General features: G+C 36.1%; 1 protein-coding gene across 1 annotated transcript in view; it reads right to left on the bottom strand.

The window, feature by feature from the left end:
- The window catches only part of KANSL1L (KAT8 regulatory NSL complex subunit 1 like), a 148132-nt gene that overhangs the window by 113789 nt on the left and 12212 nt on the right, over positions 1 to 22131 (bottom strand). Inside the window, exon 2 of the mRNA XM_043992796.1 lies at positions 8089 to 8230. Coding sequence (XP_043848731.1) covers positions 8089 to 8230 — 142 coding nt within the window. The remainder of the gene's footprint in view (positions 1 to 8088; positions 8231 to 22131) is intronic.

Here is a 22131-nt window from a genome sequence, read left to right as displayed (position 1 = left end):
AGCATTTATCATTTTCCTTTTTTGTCAAGTCTGCTAATCTGATGGGTATGAGGTAGTACCTCAGAGTTGTTTTAATTTTCATATCTCTTTTAATGATTTAGAGAATTTTATATGCCTATTGATAGTTCAGATTTCTTTCTCTGAAAACTACCTATTCATAACCATTCTACATTTATTAGCTTGGGAATGAATGAATGGCTCTTGGTCTTAAAATTTTTTAACCAGTTTCCTATGTATCTAAGAAATGAAATGATAAATCAGAAATTTGCTACCAAGATTTTTCTCATTTACATATTTTTCTTCTACTTTTAGCTCCATTGGTTTTATTTGTACAAATGCTTGTATATTTTATGGAATCACAATTGTGCACTTTACCTTGTACGATCCTCTCTGGCAGGAAATTCCTTTCATGTTCCTCTAATTTGTTTATGATGTTACACCTTACGTCTAAGTCAGTAATCCATTTGGAGCTTTTCTAAAGGTAGTTAAATGACACAATGATCAAGTATAGGACTTGAAATCCAGAAGATCTGAGTTTCAATACCGTCTTTTATTCTGCCTAATTATGTGACTGGGCATCATTTAAACTTTCTGTGCTCCAATTTCTTCATCTGTGAAATGGTAATAATAGCAGCACCTACTTTCCAGGGTTGTGACAAATGAGCTAACATATGTAAAGAGTTTTGCAAACCTTAAAAAACTATATAAATACTAACTATTGTGTTGGCATATGGTGTAGACTGCTAGTCTAGTCCTAGTTTCTGTCTGAATGCTTTGTGGTTTTCCCAACAGTTTTTCTCAAATAATTTCTTATCCTAATAGCTGGGATCTTTGAGTTTTCAACACAGCTTTGCGGTTTTCCCAACAGTTTTTCTCAAATAATAAGTTCTTATCCTAATAGCTGGGATCTTTGAGTTTTCAAACATTAGGTTCCTGTTAGCTCATTTACTATTCTACTGATGATATCTCTATTTCTTAATAAGTGCCAGTTTTTCTAATGATTATTACTTTGTAAATCTCGTACTTCCAGGCCCCTTTCCTTCCCATTTTTTTCATTATTTTCCTTGAGATTCTTAATCTTTTTTTTCTTCCAAATGAATTTTGTTGTTTTTTTTTCTAGCTCTATAAAGTGATCCTTTGGGAGCTTGATTAGTATAGCACTAAATAAGTAAATTAATTTAGATAGTATCCTTGTTTTTATTATATTGGACCAGCCTACCCATGAACAGTTAACATGAATCCCTCCTTTAATATGCCCTCCTTATTCCCTCTTCTTCTTTGTGATATTTGTCACTATCAGACCCTTTCCCTCCAGTTTCCCTGTTGAGTAAAATGTATTTATGTATCCAGTTGTGTGTGTGTGTGTGTGTGTGTGTATGCAAGTATTCTTCCTTCCTTTGGTTTAGATAAGTGTGAAGTTCATGTTGTCTGCTCCTTCCACCCATCCCTCCTTATATACCTTGATTATGTAAGAAAAACTTCCCCACTTTCTTTTCCCTTTTCCACCCTAGTCTTCCTTTCCTTCATTCTTTCTTTAGCCTAAATTGTGGTTTAACTGCCTCAAATCTCTCCCTACTATAGTCCATCCACCACTAAGTTATTAAATTAATCTCAATAAAATGCAGGTCTAACCATGCCACTCCCCCTATTCAATAAACTATTTTTTTTCAATAAACTATTTTTTTTCAATAAACTATTATCTCCAGGATTAAACATAAAATCCTGTTAGGCTTTTAAAGCCATTCATAATCTGGCCCCTTTCTACCTTCCCAGTATCCTTACAATTTGCTCCCTTCCACATACACTGACATCCAGAGACACTGTCCCTCTTGCTGTTCCTCACACAAGATATTCTATCACTAATTATCCCCCATTCCTGGAATTCTCTCCTTTCTCTTCTCCATCTACTGGCAGGCAGGCATAGAGATATAAAGATATATTATGTTTGTACATAGTTTTTTACATGTTATTGCCCCCCACATTAGACTGTGATCTTGAAAGCAGGTATTATGCTCCGCTTTTCTTCCTCAGCATTTAGCACAGTGCCTGGCATATATTAAGGCACTTAATAAATGCTTATTGAATTATTGTTTTTGAAGGCTAATAGCTTCACACTGAAGGTTGGGGATTTCATGCTTAAAAGAGAAAACAATGAGTAGTAGCCTCAAATTTCTGCTAGCCGATTCCAGCCTGGACAGAGTACTTTTTTTTTTATCTTTTTTTTTTTTTTTCTGCAGGGCAATGATGGTTAAGTGACTTGCCCAGGGTCACACAGCTACTAAGTGTCAAGTGTCTGAGGCCAGATTTGAACTCAGGTCCTCCTGAATCCAGAGCTGGTGCTTTAACCACTGCACCACCTACCTGCCCCCAGAGTACTTCTTGAATGTCATCTGGGAATCTGGGAATATTTCAAAAAGAATGTGGCATGGGTGTTGGACTTTGAAGACTAAATGGGTTTTTAATACCCAAAATAGAGGGGCAAAAAATAGCATCATTGATGGCACAGGGGAAGAAAAGAACAGGCTATATTACAGAAATAATAAGTAAACAATAAAAACTCACACTTAAATGTTACCTAAAAGTTTATAAGGCAAATACTTCAAAACAATACTATATTTAGTGGTACAAATATTTATTACTATTTTACAAGTAACTAATACCAGAAAAAGTAAATGTCTTCTAGGTGTAAAACACTGAGGATGAAAAGAGAAAAACAGTCTATGTCCTCAAGTATAAACTCTACTGGGGAGAAACAACATGTGTACAAATAGGTAGAGTAAAAGAAAAACTGAGTCAATTTTCCTTTTGCTAAGAGTTTGTTACCTGGGAGCTTTGTTGGTAGGCGGCTCTTCAGTTGGGCATTAAGAAATATAAGGAATAAAGTATATTGAAACAGAAATGAGGAAGTACATTCCAAGCAAGGGAAAAAGCATTTTCAAATGCATGGAGGTAGGAGATAAAAGATCAATTTCAGAGAATGGTTAGTAGTACAGTGTGGCTAGGGCAGTGAATATGTGAAAAGAGTCTAAGTCTGCAATGATAGGAGGCTTCAGGAATGACAGATTGGTCAGGGCTTTAAATGCCAGACTAACAAATTTGTATGGAGAGTCACTGAATGCTTTAGGAAAAGGGAGTGATATGGTCAGGCCCAACAGCACCTGTGTAGTGGATGGATTAGAAAGGGCCACAGGGAAATTGATTTAGACACTATCATAATGGACCAGACAACAGTAATGACGGCCTAAATTAGGGTGGTGGTTCTGTAGGTGAAAGAAAGAGATTAGAGGGTCTCTCATAGTATCCTAGAATTAGAAGGGATACCAGAGATCATCTAATCTAACCCCCTAATTTTATAGGTAAGTAAAATTTGAGCCTCAGATTTGAACATAGATCTTCAGACTCCAAATTCATCACTGTCTGAGTGCCAAAACAAATGAAAGAGATTTTGTTGAGGTAGAATTAATAAAACTGAGGGAATGATTGGAGAGGGAGAAGTGCCAAAGTTGACTCATAAGTGCCCCGGACAGAAATAGAGAAGAGCATGTTTACAGGGAAAAGACAAGAGTTCCATTTTGGCTATGTTAAGTTTTATATGCCAATGGGATATCTAGGAGAATATATTCAATAGGCAGTCAGTTATGCATAACCAAAATTAAGGATCAGGATTATGGCTTGAGTACACAACTTTAGGAGTCATCTGAAAAGAGGTGATACTTAGTAAGTGGAAAGATATCCAAAACATTCAGAGAGAAAAGAGGCAAGACTTGGAAGATTTTCTAGCCAAAGATCTAGTGAACAGCAAATGACAATAGCTAACTTTTATAAAGCAGTTACTAAGCACTGAGCTAAGAGCTTATAATAATTATCTCATTTTATCCTCACAAAAACCCTAGGAAGGTAGGTGCTATTCTTTTCATTTTTACAGTCAAGAAAATTAAGCCAATCAGAAGGTGAGGGACTTGCACAGGGTCACACAAATAGTGTCTTGGGCAATATTTGAACTCAAGAAGATGAGTCTTCCTGACTCCAGGCCTGATACTCAATCCACTGTGCCACCTAGGTGATGACTAGAAAGAAGGGTCAGACTGGTCATAGGAGATACATGGAAATAAAGGGCAAAAAAGGAATTATCTGGGAGGAGACAGTGGTTAACACTGTCAGTAGAATAAAGGCTGAGAGGCCAATGGATTTAACTGTAAGGAACTGAGAAATGAGAGGGCAATAAGGAAGTAGAACTTGGGAGGGGAGATGATTTTTTTCCATAAGTTTGTCAGTGAAAGGGGGGAGATGCAGGACAATAGCTTGTATGGGGCAGAAAGGTTAAGTGAATACTTTTTAAGAATGGGATACACTGGAGCACTGGTCCTCAATGTGTAGTCTGTGGACTAAGGAGAGGCCAGCTCTCTATCTGTGATTCTGTGAATTATTGTATCAGAGAGTAAGTATAAAGGAGATGGCTAGGATAATGATATTGACAAATCTGAAAAGAAAATGATCACTGCCACCTGGAAAAGAAAATTCTAAGAGTTTCAAGGAAGTCTTCATGAAGGATATGATACTTGAGTGGTCCCTTGACAGAACAGAAGAACATTAATAGAAATGCATTCCAGAGCCATGGAAATCTCAATGAAATCACAGACCTTTCCAAACTCACAAGACGTAATACATGTATTTCATCAGTAGAGTGAGTCCTCACACAATGAAAACAGAGGTTTCTGAGGGAGTCAACCTTGATTTCACTTTTGCAAATCTCCTGAATTTGCCCCCTTCTCTCCTCTGACACAGTCACCACTGCCCTTATCACTTCACACCTCTCTAACTGCAATGCCCCCTGGTGGGTCTGACAGCCACAAATCTCCCCATTCCAGTCCATCCTCCAAAGGGATTTTCCTTAAGTGCTGGTGTGACCGTGTCATCCCCATACTCAACAGACTCCAGTGGCTCCCCGTCCCCTCCTCCTTTTCCAGTCCCACCACAGACTTGTCAATCCTGTGACGCTTCTTCCTGGCTGTTCCAAGAACAAATCACTCCATCTCTCAGCTCCAGGCATTCTCTCGGGCTGGCATGTTCATACCTAGAATTCTCCCCCTCCTGGCTTCTCTGACTTCCTTCAAGTGCTAGAGGAAATCCTACCTTTTACAGGAAGACTTTTCCAATCCATCTTAATTTAGGGCCTTCCCCCTGTTATCCTGTATATGGCTTGTTTCTGCATATTTATTTACTTGTTGTTTTCCCCACAGGACTATAGTTTTCTTGAAGGCAGGGACTGTCATTTGTCTTTCTTTGTATTCCCTGGTGCTTAGCACAGTGCCCAGTTCACAGTAGATGCTTAATAAATACTGACTGACTTCAAAGGTCATCTAGCCCAATCCATAAGTGAACAAGAATCCCCTCTATAACATACACAACAATGATCACCTATACTACTCACCAAACAGTCCAATCCATTTTTGGAGAGCTAAAATGGTTAGGAATTTTTTCTTCATATCACACTATAGAAGTCAGCTTAACTTCAGTACCTCCATTTTAAAATCATCTTTTTCATTTTCATTAGGCTTGAAATGGGGAAACATATTCTAGTCTTCACCATCCCTCCTCCAATAAGTTGTTATACTCTTCTTGGCCCAGGAAGCTGATATCCAGCTGGTTAAGGTAGTCTAATCCGATCGATCCCTAGGTGACCCTTAAGAGCATTCCATCATCTTAATAACTTTTTGTTAAACTTTTTTTCCACATCAAGAGGAAATTCCAATTTAGATATTCTAGGAAAGTCTGGATCTAAAAGATATCCTGCCCCCTCCCATATGTAATGCTTTCTCTTTGATCTATTATGGGGAAGAAGCCATTTCCTAAAGAAGCATTTTCCCCACAGCTGACCAGCTGTTTTAAAAAAGCTTTAAGCAATAGGACCAGCCAAAGAGAAGGTAGTTTTTATTTCATGACAATTTCTAAATCTGCCTTTGTGCAACTTCCACCCACTCACCCTAGATTTGGCCTCTTGGGCTAAGCACAGTTAAGTCTTTCTGCACTGCTGCTCTTCAAGTATTTGAAGACAACTATCACAATTCCCCTATATCTTCTCTTTTACAGGCTAAAAAGCCTCAGTTCTTTCATGGCAGGGGGGTTTCCCCTTTCTTGTGCAAAGAACCCCTGTGGCTGCAATCTGGTGAAGCCTAATGATCCCTTCTCAGAACTACATCTTAAGTGCTTAAAATAAAACACACAGGATTATAATAGAAACCAGTTAGACAGAAATACAATTACAAAAATATTTTTAAACAAGTTCAAGGACTCCAAATTAAGAAGCCTTGTTCTACAGCATGATTTCAAGACCCCTAGGCAGGTGGTTACTCTTCTCTTAATCATAACTCTTGTGATTATACATCATAAGTGTGTGTGTGAGTGAAATTAAAGAATAGCAAAGACCTCGTGTCCTGGCCAAAGTTGTAACTCAAGGAATTCTCTTCTGTCTGGCTGAACATGGGAAACATAGTTCCCTTTCCTTTTTTACCCTTCTTCAAACTGTTACAATTCACTTCTAAGTAAGTGACATTCATAAAAGATGGAAGATACTCCTTAAAGTGTGCAGACATTTTTATAAACAGAAATGATTTTTAAATAATATTTCTTATGTTCTTTGATCAAATTTTCCTTCCCATACATGTAAAGCACAGTCAGATAATTCATTCATTCATCCAAAAAATATTTATTAATCACTGTTCTAACCACTGGAGTAGACACAAAGTTTAGATAAAACACAGTTCCTACTGTCACAGAGCTTACAGTGGGAGAATAACACACAAGTATGTAAATAGAATATACAATATTTCTTTCTAGGTGGTTCAGAGAACTGCAAAACCAAATGCTATGTGATGTTGAAGGGGAAAGGTCATGACCATCTGGGAATATCATGGAAAAGGTGACTGGTGAATTGAATTTAGAATGAAGGTTAGGACTAGAGAAGAGGGAGACATTTAGGGCACAGTACTGGGGAATGAATGTCCAGGAAGCAGACAGTACATCTGGTCTGAGTAGAGTACCTGGAGAGGAGTCATGTGAAATAACTGGAGGTGCTAGAAGTTCTGGCAAAGGCACTGGAGCCATTGAAAACTATGAACAGAGAGATGACAAGACTGATAGAGATGCATGTAAATGATTCTGGCAGTGGTACGAAAGACAGATTGGAGAAGGGAGAGGGAATGGCTGAAGGACTGCAAGGAGGCTGCTCCAACAGTCCAGGAGGATGGTCTTGGGAGTCTGTGCTCAGTGCTGGCAGCAGGAAATCAAGAAGAGGGTAGGGATTTGATAAATATGTGGAGGCTGAATAACTATTGGAATGTGAGGTGAGATGAAGGAAAGTTCATTCCAAGGATTCTACCAAGGGAAATTCACTGCAAAAACAGAAATGGAGATGTCATAAGGAGAAGCAAGTTTAGGAGAGAAAGGTTAAATAAGATTGATTTGCTGACTGTTGTTGACTAAGGAAATTATACATTTTAAGATGTATAAAAACACAAAAAAATGCCATTAGGCTTTTAAAGTTTTGAGGTGCCAGCTGAATATCCAGATGGAAATGCTTTGTTGTCAAGGAGATTATCAGTTCTTAAAATTTTATCAACAGCATTTTTTTTCTAAATTTAACACTGAGAATAGTATATCAAAGTGTATTCTCCCTTTAAGATTCTCCCTTTTTAAGCTAGTATTTTTGCTGGGGGAAAAACTGGGGACCTAGTTTAGTAAAATATATTCAGTACAATTTCCGACAAACAACTTCCAAAACTAAACATCAACAAAGTAGATACTTAACAGCAACATTAAAATATTTACTAATTCAACTAAATAGAATCGACTGAAGAAGCAAGGAATAATTTAGAAAAGGTAACAGAAACTTCTGCAGAATAAAGTATACAAAGAGTTTAAAATTTATATTAATATGGCAACATAAGTTTAGAAAAGTGACTAAAAGTTTCAATTTTTATAAAATTCCTTAACAGTATTTCAGTTAATCATTTTTTCTATGACTTATTCTTTACATAAACAAAATATTAATCATTTAAAAGAGCCCATTTATGAGCACATAGACAATACCTTGGTGGCACGTATCTGCCTGTGAATGTCAGTTAGTTGCTGGATTTTGTATTCTAGCTCCGAAATCTGGGCTTGAAGCCACGTCCAACGGCTGCCAACTCTAGCTCTGTCCACAAGCCACTTCCATTCAGTACTATAGTTACTGTGAACAAGACAGAACAAGGTTAGCCAATGGAAAAAATACAATTACATTTTCATAAAGAAAGCTTTATTATCTCGCTTTTGTCATTCTAAATATCCTTTTAAAAACACTTTCATTCATCAAAATTAAAATAGCACATAAAAATATTACATAAAAATTTAAATAAATCTTTTCTTCCCAGCTACTCCATAAAAGCCTAAGGCATTGTATTTTTAGTATTCCATAATGTATAATGAATGCAGTAACTTAGTCTACTTAATTATAACATTCAAATAACTGATAACTTGCGTGTATATATAAATATATAGATGTATATATAGATGAGCTGATATATCATATAAATGTAGCTAAGGTTTTTTTGTTAATGTAACTTTCTGGGGTTTCTGGAGTTTCCTCTAGGAATGAAAAGGGAAATGACAGTTGACTGTAGAGGTGAAGTATTCTGAATGACTTTGTTTCTCCTGAAGACACAAATACTGAAGACAATTATTTCATGTTTAGACGTGATCATCAAACCTTTGTATTATTTCTACTAATAATCATTATATTTCATTATTCCCTGAACCTTGGTGTCCTCGTTTGTAGAATGAGGATGATAATATTAGTCCTTATTTCAAGAGGTTGTCGGGACATTACATGAAATAATGTATGTAAAGCACATGGCAAACCTTAAAATGCTTTATGAATGCAAAGTGTAGTTGTTGTTATTAATACTGTTACACACTTTATGCTCTTTATGCTTCAACCAAACTAAACTATATCTGGAGTATCCTTTCCCCAGAAGGAAATTTTCTTCACATTTTCATTCCTTTATTATGCAGTTATGATGATCTATTTTGTATTATACTTAGTTGGGTCTATGTCTTATTCCCCTTACTAAAATACATGCTGCTTAACTATAAGGGATTATTTTCTATTTATATTTCTATCTCTTTCAATACCTGGCACAACTCTTTGTGAGAAGTAGCCACTAGGGGCAGTTAGATGGCGCAGTGGATAGAGCACCGGCCCTGGAGTCAGGAGTACCTGAGTTCAAATCTGGCCTCAGACACTTAACACTTACTAGCTGTGTGACCCTGGGCAAGTCACTTAACCCCAATTGCCTCACTAAAAAAAAAAAAAGAGCGAGAAGTAGCCACTAAATAAATATTTGTAGAATTTTCTGTTGTGACTGAACCAACATGGTGGAGAATGATAAAAATCATTTAATCCCAACTTAGCATTAAATGTCAGCAGCACTATAATTATTTTCTTAGAGATATTCTATGCCAAGTACATAAGCATTTGCATGAGCATTTAATAACAGAAGATAAGGATTAAGTATCCTCCACATTATAGGGATAACTCTAAGTGAAGAGTCTGCCTTTACACAATTAAACTTGTTATCCTTGTAAGACATTGCAGGAATATCTATGAAATAATGATCTGTTTTTTTTAATCAATGGAAATCAATAAACATTTTAAGACTATTTGTTTTGTGGCAGGTACTTCTTGGCACCATCAAGGACTCATCACTATCTCACCCCCAAATCTAAATTGTTGCCAAGACCTTTACATTTCACCTTTGCAACATTTCTCAAATACACCCCCTCTGACACGGCTGCCACTCTAGAGCAGGCCCTTGTCACTTCATACCTTAATTACTGCAATAGCCCTCAGTGGGTCTGCCAGCCACAAATCTGCCAGCTATACCAGTCTATCCTTCATTTAGGCACCAAAGTAGTTTTCTTTAAGTGCTGGTATGACCATGTCATACACTTACTCAATAAACTAAAATGGTTCCCTATCACCTTCAGGATCAAATACAAAATCTTCTATTTGGCATGCAAAGTCCTTTATAACCTAATACCCCTTCTCCATCCCTCACCCCTTACACTTTTTCAGTCTTCTTACATCTTATACCCTACCACATACTCTTCAATCTAATGACACTGGCTTCCTTGCTGTTCCTGGAACAAGTCACTCCTTCTCTTGGCTCTAGGCATTTTCTTTGACTCCATACCTGAAATTTCCCCTATACCTGAAACGCTCTTCTTCTTCACCTCCTTCTCCTGTCCAGCTTCTCTGGCTTCTCTCAAATGCTAGATAAAATCCCACCTTTTATAGGAAGTTTTTCTCAGTCCCTCTTAAGTCTAGTTATCTGATAATAGTAGTAGCAGCTGCCTTTTGGGGACTCAACCCACCAATTTGAATAGAGGTTGGGAAATGACACTCTTGGCTTCCTTTTCCTCCTTCTCCTCCTGTCTCCTTCCTTTTGTTTTTCCAAAAAGCTGGGACAATTTACTTTTGTCCTGTGAGGTTTTCATTTTTGATTTCTTGAAATATAGCTCTGAGAAAATAGGCTTACAAAAAGACCACTGTTTTAAATGAAACTACTTGACTGTTCTCTAAGAATCAAGAATCATTCCAGGCTTAAAATCCTTCAAAGTAACTTAACTATTCTCAGCAATATAATGATCCAAGGCAATCCTCCCTATCCAGTGTTTAAGTCCTAACTCAAATGTTTCCTCCATTAAGATCCAATACACTTAGCAATCCTTGGAAACACTGTAGTTATGAACTGACACACCACTGATTTCTAGTACTCTGGGATGGAGGATGGTATCGCAATAACTTGCCCTTTCTACTTGGCTCCAGACAGTACTTGGAACAGACAAGTCATGACAGGATAAAGGAGTTAGCTTTCTAATATTAATAAGACCAGATATCTTTAATTTAAAACTAACTTGTCCCTTTTACCTCTAAAACTCTTGGGTTGTTAAGAGAAGATTATAACACCAGTATGGAGGAAGGTGATTACATACGACCTCACTAGAACAGTGGTAGTAATAAGTAGGACTTAGAAGAATTAAAGAATCTTAGTGTTGGAAGAGATTTGAGAGAAAATCCAGTCTAACCAATAACTGAACACAAATGATTTATATAGCATCCCTAAGTAGATGTCATAGATAACTTTCCTTTGAAAATTTCTGAACATGACTAATGCAGAAATATGTTTAATGTTATTATATATACATATACATATACATATATAACCTATATCAGATTACCTGCTGTCTGGGGGAGGGGGGAGGGAGGGAGAAAATCTGAAATTGGAAAGCTTGTATAAACAAAAGTTGAGAACTATCTTTACATGTAACGGGAAAAAATAAATAAAATACTTTATTTTAAAAAAAAAAGACAATCTCTGAGAGAGGTGTAGCTAGGTGGTGCAGTGGATAGAGCACTGGCCCTGGATTCAGGGGGACCTGAGTTCAAATCCGAACTCAGACACTTGACACTTACTAGTTGTGTGACCCTGGGCAAGTCACTTAACCCCAACTGCCTCACCAAAAAGAAAAAAAGAAAAAAAAAGAAAGGAAAAAAGAAAAGAAAAGAAAATCTCTGAGAGAAAACTATCTTCCTTGAGACAGCCCATTCCTAATCATATCTGTTCCTATGCAATGTCTTCCCATTGCTCCCACTATTAACTACCCTATGGAGTTAAGCAAATAAATTATTCTTCCATAAAAGCCCATAAAATAGTTCAGGACCACTATCATGTTCCATCCCAAGCCTTCTGTTATCTTGGATAATTCCACTACTTTCAACAAATATCATTTTAAATGGCCATGGTTCTATCAAGACTATCAATTTCATCTGTAAAATTTGGCACTCAAAATTGCACACAGTCCTTTGGATCAAACAAGATCAACTTCAGTAGGAATATTGCCTCCCGAATCCTATACAATATACCTCTCAATGTAGGTCTCAACTAGCTCAGCTAAGATCACATTAGTTTTTCTGTTGCAATAATCAACAACAAAATTATTCATTAAGCGTGTGTCATGCATCAGATACTGTACTAGACACTGGGGATAAAGAGAAGACAAAAATGAAAAAAAAGGCATTGTCCTCAAGGAGTTTACATCCTACTAGGGGAATACAACATGTACACATACAAGAAAATTCAATATAATTTGTAGAGGAAGGGAGCAACAACATGGTGAGGGATGCAGGAAGACCACCAGAAAAGGCTTTTAGCAAGAGGGAGTATATGTATGTATATGTATATACACATATATACATGCCTACACACACATCTAAGTCCCTAGCTATTTGTTTTCATTTCCAGAACGTATTTCTTCATACTGTCCATCCATTCTCCACCTAGCTGCCATCAATATTCTTAAAGCCCAGGTCTGACCACAGGTGAAATGGATGGTACTGTGGAAACAGTGGTCAACTCATGTTCTGGTATGTGAGTATTGATTCTGGTTCTGCAACTTACTACTTGGGTAATTTTGGACAAGGCACTTAAATACCATGGGCCCTTAGTTCTTTTTTTTTTTTTTTTGGTGAGGCAATTGGGGTTAAGTGACTTGCCAGGGTCACACAGCTAGTAAGTGTTAAGTGTCTGAGATTGGATTTGAACTCAGGTCCTCCTGAATCCAGGGCTGGTACTCTATCCACTGCACCACCTAGCTACTACCCCTGGCCCTTAGTTCTTCCATGTTATTTTCCCTCAGAAGAATGTGAGCTATGTGACTATCTCTGTGACTGTCTTTGTACCCCACACTACCACCACTCAATTGCCTCAACAAGCATAGAGGAGACATCTAATAAACATTGTTGAATTGAATATCAAGACCTCAAGTGTGATGACAAAACTAGCATAGTGAGGGAATGGCGGAATTTGTGGCCGCAGTTTAGACAAAGAGTAGATGGGGAGAGGGAGAAACAAAGGGAAGAAGGGTAAGAGGAACAAAAAATTGTAATGACAGGGTAAAATTTCAGAGTTTAAAATCACACATGGGGCAGTTATGGATTGTAGTGAGAGCTAAGATAAGACCATCCCTGTGGGTAGCTGAGGTAGAGTGAAGTGATATGTTATGGGAATTAAGAAGGTTGGTGACGTGGGAGACCAGCAATGAGTATATTGGAAGTCCGCAAATATGAGGACACAGACTAGAATGGAAAGAAAGACTGTAAGACAACTACTGGAGTCACTGAGAAATAAGGCAGTGACATGGAGGACAGGCAATAATAATAGCAATAAGGATTTGGACCGACTATTACTGAAGAATGAAATGAATCTCAAAAAAGAAAAGCTTGTTGGGCAATGTTGGCAGAAGAAGGATCTAGAACTGGCACTGTGGAGCAAAGAAAATGCCAACTTCTCTTGGCACAATTCATCATGAAAAAAGAGACAATCAGTAGTGGAGAGGGTGCCTATTGATTCAGTGTCTTTCAAAGAAAAGAAGGTTTCAGTCTGAAAGTGCAAAAAACTCAAGGATGAAAGAAAATGTATTAATAACTAAGCAGAAGTTCCACAGAGAAGAAAAAGAAGTGGGAAGTAGTTGGAATCTATTGTATTCAGAAGGAAGGAAAAGAGAAAGAGAGCAGAAAAGGATACTTTCACTCCAGGAGATGGCAACTCTGAAATACAAGAATTAAAGAGTTGCAGTTGCAAATATACATGGTGATTCAGGATTCTGCTTTCCAGGGCCCTGTGATGATGGGAGGGTTCAATCACAAAGAACTGAAAATGTAGCATCAGAGAGTTCAGATTAAAGGTCTGGCTCCCAAGGGATACCAGCTCAGCAGCTACACTCAGGGATGGTACAGAAGGAGGCACATCCAGAAGATATCCCACACAAAGCACTTCATATTATTTCTGATAATAATTTTATAAATAACACTCTAAAATAGCATTCCCTGATTTAAATGAAATAGAAATTGAAAAATTAAGAGTTGAGTCTTTTTCAAAGGTACATTAGAGTTAATTAATGCTACAATGAAATGTAATTGCCACCAAAATGCCTGATGTATACAGTAACACAAAGTGAATAAGTGAATAATCAGTGAAACTTTTGTGATATCCACATGAATCAACTGTTAAAAAATGTTTTGATACACAAAATACATCATGTTTGATTCATGAAGCCTTAGATGTTATATTTTAAATGACTCTAGATAATCCTGTAATTGAAACTTCCTCCATGACAAATTATATGGTAAACACTGAAATGATTTCTTAAACAATCTCTAGGATTTAGTACACCATTTAGGGCATTAATAAAAAACTCTAACGCCTCATTATAATGTCTTTGTATAATTTCTCCACCCACCTGGACCACCACCACCACCCCATATCCACAAAAAGTTACTCCAAACTTGGAACATGCACTAGGGTCTATGTATCAAGCTTGATACCAAAGTGCTAGTTCACTTCTGGTCTTCAGTGTGACAGCTGAGTCCCTAGTAGGGGGAGGGTGAAAGGGATAAAGTGAGATCCAGTCCTGAGATACAAATTCTAGTTTTTTAAGTCTCTGACTTGGGCCTCAAGCTTTCCCACTCCAAATGGAGTGTCTGAGGCTTGGTAAAATCAGCACTAGGAAGAATGAATGGGTCAAAGAACAAATCATAGAAACAATAATTGCATAAAGGATAATGAAAACAGACAATATACCAAGATTTGTTTGATGTAACCAAAGCAGGACTTGGGAGAAAATTTATATCTCTAAATACATCAATAAAAAAAAGAAAGCAGATAAACAAACTGGGCAAGGAAAACAAAAACAAAAACCTAGAAAAAAAAAATTAAAAACCAAAATAAAAATTTTGAAAATTAAAGGAGAATTTAACAAAAATGATTTTTTAAAAAATGAACTAATAAATAAAAATAAAAATTGGAGTTGATTTTATGGAAAGAAACAATAAAATAGAAAAATCACTGGCTAATTTGGGGTCTTTTTAAAGAAAAGAAAACAAAATTAGTATTAACAAAGAAAAGGGTTCACTAACAACCAATGAAATGGAAATTAAAGCAATTATTAGGAACTATTTTGCCCAACTATATGTTGATAAAACTAACAATCTAGATGGAATGTATGAATATTTACAAAAATATAAATTACCCAGATTAACAAAAGAGGAAACAGAATGCTTCAATAATCCTCTTAGAAAAAAAGAAATTGAACAAGCCATAGATGAATTCTCTAAGAAAAAAACTCCAACATCAGATGGATTTGCAAGTGAATTCCACCAAACACTTAAAGAACAATTAATTCCAAAACTATATATAAACTTTTTGAAAAAAAATAGGTAAAGGAGCCCTACCAAAACCCTTCTATGATACAAATATGACTTTGATACTTAAACCAGGGAGAGTGAAAACAAAGAAAGAAAACTATAGACCCATTCCCCTAATGAAGATTTATGCAAAAATTTTAAATAAAACACTTAACAGGGAGATTACAGCAATATATCACAAAAATATGACCAACCAGGATTCATACCAGAAATATGTCTGATTTAATATTAGGAAAATTACGAGCATAATTAACTGTAACAATTTTTTAAACCACAAAGCTCATATGATTATACCAACAAATGGAGAAAAGGCTCTATACAAAATACAACACTCATTGCTATTAAAATAACAGAAAACATAGAAATAAATGGAGCTTTTCTTAAAATAAGTAGAATCTACCTAAGACCAAGAAGAAGCATTTTTTGTAACAGGAATAAGCTAGGAACCTTTCCAATAAGTTCAGGGATGAAGTAAGGATATCTACTGTTTCCACTATCATTAAAATAATACAGAAATGCTAGCAATAGTAACAAGAAAAATAAATCAAAGGAATAATCATAGACTACAAAGAAACAAAATTATCACTTTTTGCATATGATATAATAGTATACTTAGAGAAGCTTGGAGTCAACTAAAAAACTAATGAAATAATTAACAATTTTAGCAAAGTCACAGAATATAAAATAAATCCATACAAATCATCAGTTCTTCTTCATATCACCAACAAAAATTAGTCAAAAGAGATATGGAAATTCCATTTGGGAATCTACCTGCCAAGACACATGCAGGAACTATATGAACACAATTAGAAAGCACTTTTCACACAGACAGATCTAAATAACTGGAGAAAAATTAACTGCTCATGAACAGGCTGAACCAATATAATAAAAATTGTAATACTATGTAAATTAATTTAGTTATTCTGTGCTATACTAATTAAACTACCTAAGGATTACTTTAAAGAACTAGGGAAAAAAACATGATAAAATTCATTTGGAAGAACAAAAGGTCAAGAATATCAAGGGAATCAATAAAAATTAAAATGCGAAGGGAAACGTCATAATCTCAAAATATATTACAAAATGGTAAGCAGCAAAACAATTTGGTACTGGCTAAGAAATAGCGGTTGATCAAAGGCATAGATTGGGTACACAATGTACAGAAGCAAATGAGCACAGTAATCTAATGTTTGATAAACCCGAAGATCCCAGTTACTGAGAAAAGAACTCATTATGTGACAAAAACTGCTGGTAAAGCTGGAAAATAGTCTGTCAGAAACTGGACACAGACCAGCATTTCACACCATATAACAAGATAAGCCCAAATGGGTACATGATTTAGACAAAAAGATTGATATCATAAGCAAATTAGTAGAGCACAGAAAAAATTACTGATCAGATTGATGGATATCAATGAGTTCATGAACAATAAATGCTAGAGAAGTTCAGAGGAAATAAAATGGATAATATTGATTGACAGTTTTGCACAAACAAAAGCAAGACAAAATTAAAAGAAAAGCAAGAAACGGGTGGGGAGGGGAACATCAAGTCACTCTGATAAAGGTCTCATTTCTCAAATACATGGGGAAATGACAAATTTATAAAAAATAGTCATTCTCTAATTGATAAAAGTTCAAAGGCTATGAACAGGTAGCTTTCTGAGAAAGAAATCAAAGCTATAGTCACATAAAAATGCTCCAAATGACTAATAATTAGAGAAATGCACATTAAAACAACTCTGGAGTATCATCTCATACCATCAGACTGTCTGAGATGACAGGAAAGGAAAAAGACAAATGGTGGAGGGGATGTGATGAACTGTTGGTGGAGCTGTGAGCTAATCCAACCATTCTGGTTTGTTTGATTGTTAGTTTTGGGGGTTTTTTTTGTGGGGCAATGAGGGTTACATGACTTGCCCAGGGTCACAAAGCTAGTAAGTGTCAAGTGTCTGAGGCCAAATTTGAACTCAGGTCCTCCTAAATCCAGGGCCAGTGCTTTATCCACTGCACCACCTAGCTGCCCCTAATCCAATCATTCTGGAAATCAATTTAGGACTATGCCCAAAGGATTATAAAACTCTATATATTATGTCTATACCCCAAAGAGATAAAAAAAAAGGAAAACTACCCCTAGATAAAAAAGCATTAATAGCAGCTCTTTTTTAGTTGTGAATAACTGGAAACTGAGGGGATACCCATCAATTGGGGAATGGCTGAACAAGTTATGGTATATCAATGTGACGGAATGCTATTTATTATAAGAAATGACAAGGGAGGTGATTTCAGAAAAATCTGAGAAGACTTATATGAAGTGATGCAAAGTAAAGTGAGAACAAGGAAAACAATATATATAGTAAACAATATTGTTAAGATAATCAATTGTGAACAACTTAGTAACTCAGATCAATACAATGATCTGCCACAATTCCAAAGGACTGATGGTAAAGAATGCTACCTACTTCCAGAGGCAGATCGAATGAAATCAGAGTACAAATTGAAGCTTTTTTTTTCTCTTTCTTCTTTTTTTTTTTTTAAAAAGGGCTAACATAAAAACATGTTTTGCACAATTTCTCAAATTATTTCTCAAGCTTGATGTCTTGTTGATTACCATAGCACAGAGATATTCCAGACAATCCTGTGTCTCATGTCTAATTCACCACTTTACTTGCCTCATTAACATCCTGGTTCTGAATCTGCTCTATTTTGGATGATATAAAGTGCCTCTGACCCTTCAGCTCTATTGCAAATTGCTACTTACTATTTTTAACTTGTCCCTCTAGCCAAAGGCAGAAAAATAATAGGGATTTGGGTTCAAAATATTGAAGAACTTCTAATATCCAGGTAGTGAGTTCTCCATCAGTAGACAGCATCAGACAGAGGCTGGATGACATATGTCAAGGACTACTCTATTGGGAGGAGTTTGGACTAACTGGTCCCATCATATGGATGTAGAATACTTTGAGTCACAATGATTTGGATATCTCCCTCTAATGCACATTTGTAGTAGGAGGACATCCCTAACAGTAATTTTGAAAGAATGATAAATGAATCAATCAATAAGCATTTATTAAGAATTTACTACGTGCTTTGTGCTGTACTAAATGCTAGAGATACCAAAAAAGGGAACAAAATCAGTTCGTGTGCTTAAAGAGGGCCTATTCTAGGGGCAGCAAGGTGGCACAGTGGATAGAGCACCAGCCCTGGAGTCAGGAGTACCTGAGTTCAAATTCGGCCTCAGACACTTAACACTTACTAGCTGTGTGACCCTGGTCAAGTCACTTAACCCCAACTGCCTCACTAAAAATAAACCAAACAAACAAACAAACCAAAAAAGAGGGCCTATTCTAAATGCTGGATGAATACCAACTAATGAGTGACAAATAAAACATGGTGGATACACTAATACAGTGTTAGTGGAGTTCTGAATTGGTCCAGTCACTCTGGAAAGAAATTTGGAATTATGCAAAGATAACAAAATAAATTATCCAAGCCCCTAGACTTCAAAAATTTCACTGTTGAGCAGATGCTTTAAGAAGATTACTTATAAGAAAACGATCCTGTATATATCAAAATTTTCAGAGTAACAAAGAACTTGAAACAAAATAAGATGCCCATGGATATTATTGTGTTTTTTTTAATTAACACAGAAAAGTATAGAAATATACAAATTGATCCAAAATGAAGTAGACCAGAAAATAGATTTAATTATTACAATACAAATGGAAGCAGCAACAATAGCAAATCATTTGAAACTGCTGTGAAATTATAATGCCCTAATTTGGTACCAGATAATGGAAGCACTGGTGAGATATTTTAAAAGGTTTCAAAGACTAACTTTTTCCCCTCATAACGGATTAGGTGCATTATGAAATTAGATTTTTCAAACTTTTTATCTAAAGACAGATTGCCTCTTCTATTTGCTAATGCTGAAGGCTCCAAAAGGATATAAAACTTTTGGTAAGGGTTGTTATTGTTGTTGTCCCAGGGCTTTCAAAAGTGTCACATTGTTACCTTGTATTGCTCCAATGGAGCCAAGATTAGAAGGAAAGAAGAAAATTGGGGAGTGTGTGTGTGTGGGGGGGATTTACAGTTTCTCAGATGAAGGTCTCATATCTCAAATAGAGAACTTGGTCAAATTTATATGAGTCATTCCCTGACTGATAAATGAACAGGAAACTACATATAGATATAGATATATGTGTGTAGATAATTCATATGAAAAAAGGCTCTAAATCATTACTGATTAGAGAACTGCAAATTAAAATAACTTAGAGATCTCTTACACCTATCAGATTGGCTAAAATGATAGAAGGGGAAAACTACAAATGTTGGAGGGGATGTGGAAAAATTGGAACAGTAAATACACTGTTGGTGGAACTGTGAATTGATCCAACCATTTTGGAGACCAATCTGGAATTATGCCCAAAGAGTTATTAAACTGTGTGTACCCTTTGACCCAGCAATACCACTATTAGGTCTATTTCCTAAGGTGATCAAGAAGAAAGGAAAAGAGGCTATATATTCTTTTTTTTGTGCGGGGCAATGGGAGTTAAGTGACTTGCCCAGGGTCACACAGCTAGTAAGTGTCAAGTGTCTGAGGCCGGATTTGAACTCAGGTACTCCTGAATCCAGGGCCAGTGCTTTAACCACTGAGCCACCTAGCTGCCCCAGAACCTATATATTCTAAAATATTGATAGCAGTTCTCTTTGTGGTGGCAAAGAACTGTAAATAGAGGGAGTGTCCAGCAACTGGAGAATGGCTAAAATATACATATAAATGGCTAATGTAACGATTGGAATAACGCCACCTGCTGGATACTTACTGTAGAAGAGTTCTGCCCATGAAGCGAAGGTCTTTGAGGGCAAGACCAGGAGTCTTTTCTTTGGCATCAGGAAGTGACGCGGACTAGTGGGAGGAGGAAGGAAGAGACTGGCGCTGACTCTCGGGTCTCTTTCCTCTGGACTCGGGTGGAGAGTGGGGCTAGAAATGTGCTCTCCCTTTAATAGATAGGAATCTAGGCCTTTCTCTCTCTTTACCAAATTCTTATTCTCCTTAATAAATGCTTAAAAGTCTAACTCTTGCTAAAGCTTAAAATTTATTGGCAACCACTCATTAAATAGTTTAGACAGTTTAGCTAGAATTTTAGCCCTTAACACTAAAGTTGTGGTATGTATCACAATTGAATACTATTGTGCTATTAGAAATAAGCTGGTTGATTTTAGAAAAACATGGAAAGAACGTGCTTGAAATAATGAAAAATGAAATGAACAGAACCAAGAGAACACTGTATACACTGACAGCAATACTCAAATCAACCACTAAAGACCTATGAAGGAAGGTGCTATCTATGTCCAGAGAAAGAACTGATAAATAGAAGTATGCACAGTATGCTTTTATATATGTGTGTGTACATATGTATATGTATGTTCACACATACATACACACTTAGATCTGTGTCAAATGATGGCTTTCTCTAGTATGGGGTAGGAGAGGGAGGGAGTAAAATAATAAGTGAAAAAGTACACAGCAGACAACAAAAGAAAACTCAGAAGGAAGCACATAAAAGCAGGATGATTTTGAAAAGGATGTGTAGTATTTATCACACAGTTTTTTAAAAAAAGCAAACAGTGTGAAAGGGGGATTCATGGTTTCAATATTGAATCCTTTTTTTATGTTGTGCTGTGTACATGTAAATGGGGGTTTTTTTGGTCTTTTTGTATTAGGTGCAAAATAAAAAATATTTTTAAATAAAATATTTCACCAGTGAAGCAAGACAAACTTTATTCACAAACCAATGCACTAAAAACAAAACAAAACAAAACAAAAAACCCAATGCATTAGAATCATGGATGAACACTAGATCTTTCCACCCTTTTTGAATGTTTTACTGTTACTGACTACTCAGAGACTGTCTTATTGTTAAATATATTGGCTCTACTTTAGAGTTCTTCCATTTCCATAAGGAATCAAGTCTTATCTAGCAAAGAGAATAGGCGCTTATAGAGCACTACCATGTGCCAGGCAACATGCTAAGTCTTCTTTGATAAAGATCACATTTGATTCTTACAACAACCCTGGAAGGAAGATGCTATTATTATTCCTATTTTATAGTTGAGGAAAATGAGGCAAGAAGAAGTCAAGTGACTTGCCTAGAGTCACACAGCTAATAAGTGTTTGAGACCATATTTGAACTCCTAGACCAGCACTCTATGTATTATGGCACTCATTAGCAATCTCTAAGGATTCCTGAAAGACTAGAAGCAAGATAGAAAGATTTTACTGTATTTGATTTTAGGAAGTATAATTTTAAAAGACTCAATACATAAATATGTACTATATTTTAGGAATTAAATTTAGTATAAACTTTTGTTTATATATGAAAACAAAAAAAGGCATGAAAATTTAGTGTGCAATTAATACTGAAAGGGAGATTCTACTTGAGAATATCATGTAGACACATGTATGCAACTATTAAAATTCCTCTTCTATAACACAACACTATTCAAACATTTAAGGAAGACTGCCAAATCCTAATTTAATATGATCTCAGAGCTTATCTAAGAAATACTTTGAAATTCTAGGATCTAAGAATTCCTTGCAAGTCAGAGCATGCAAAACCTTCTCTCTTATATACCAAAGCTTTTCATTTAGTTTCTTTTGTGAGCTTTAAACAATTTTATTGATAGTTTTTGTTTTTACATCCTCTTCATTTCCAAATATATCCCACTCCCCACACCAGTCCAGCAAATCTTCTTGGGTCACTTGTTACCTCCTCCTGGTACTACATTATTCCAGGTAAGACATGACTTGTACTACAGACTTGGATA

The sequence above is a fragment of the Dromiciops gliroides genome, chromosome 3 (genome assembly GCF_019393635.1).
Source record: "Dromiciops gliroides isolate mDroGli1 chromosome 3, mDroGli1.pri, whole genome shotgun sequence".
Classification (NCBI taxonomy): Eukaryota; Metazoa; Chordata; class Mammalia; order Microbiotheria; family Microbiotheriidae; genus Dromiciops; species Dromiciops gliroides.
The sequence above is the reverse complement of the archived record's forward strand: the minus strand, read 5'-3'. Positions and strand labels throughout refer to the sequence as shown.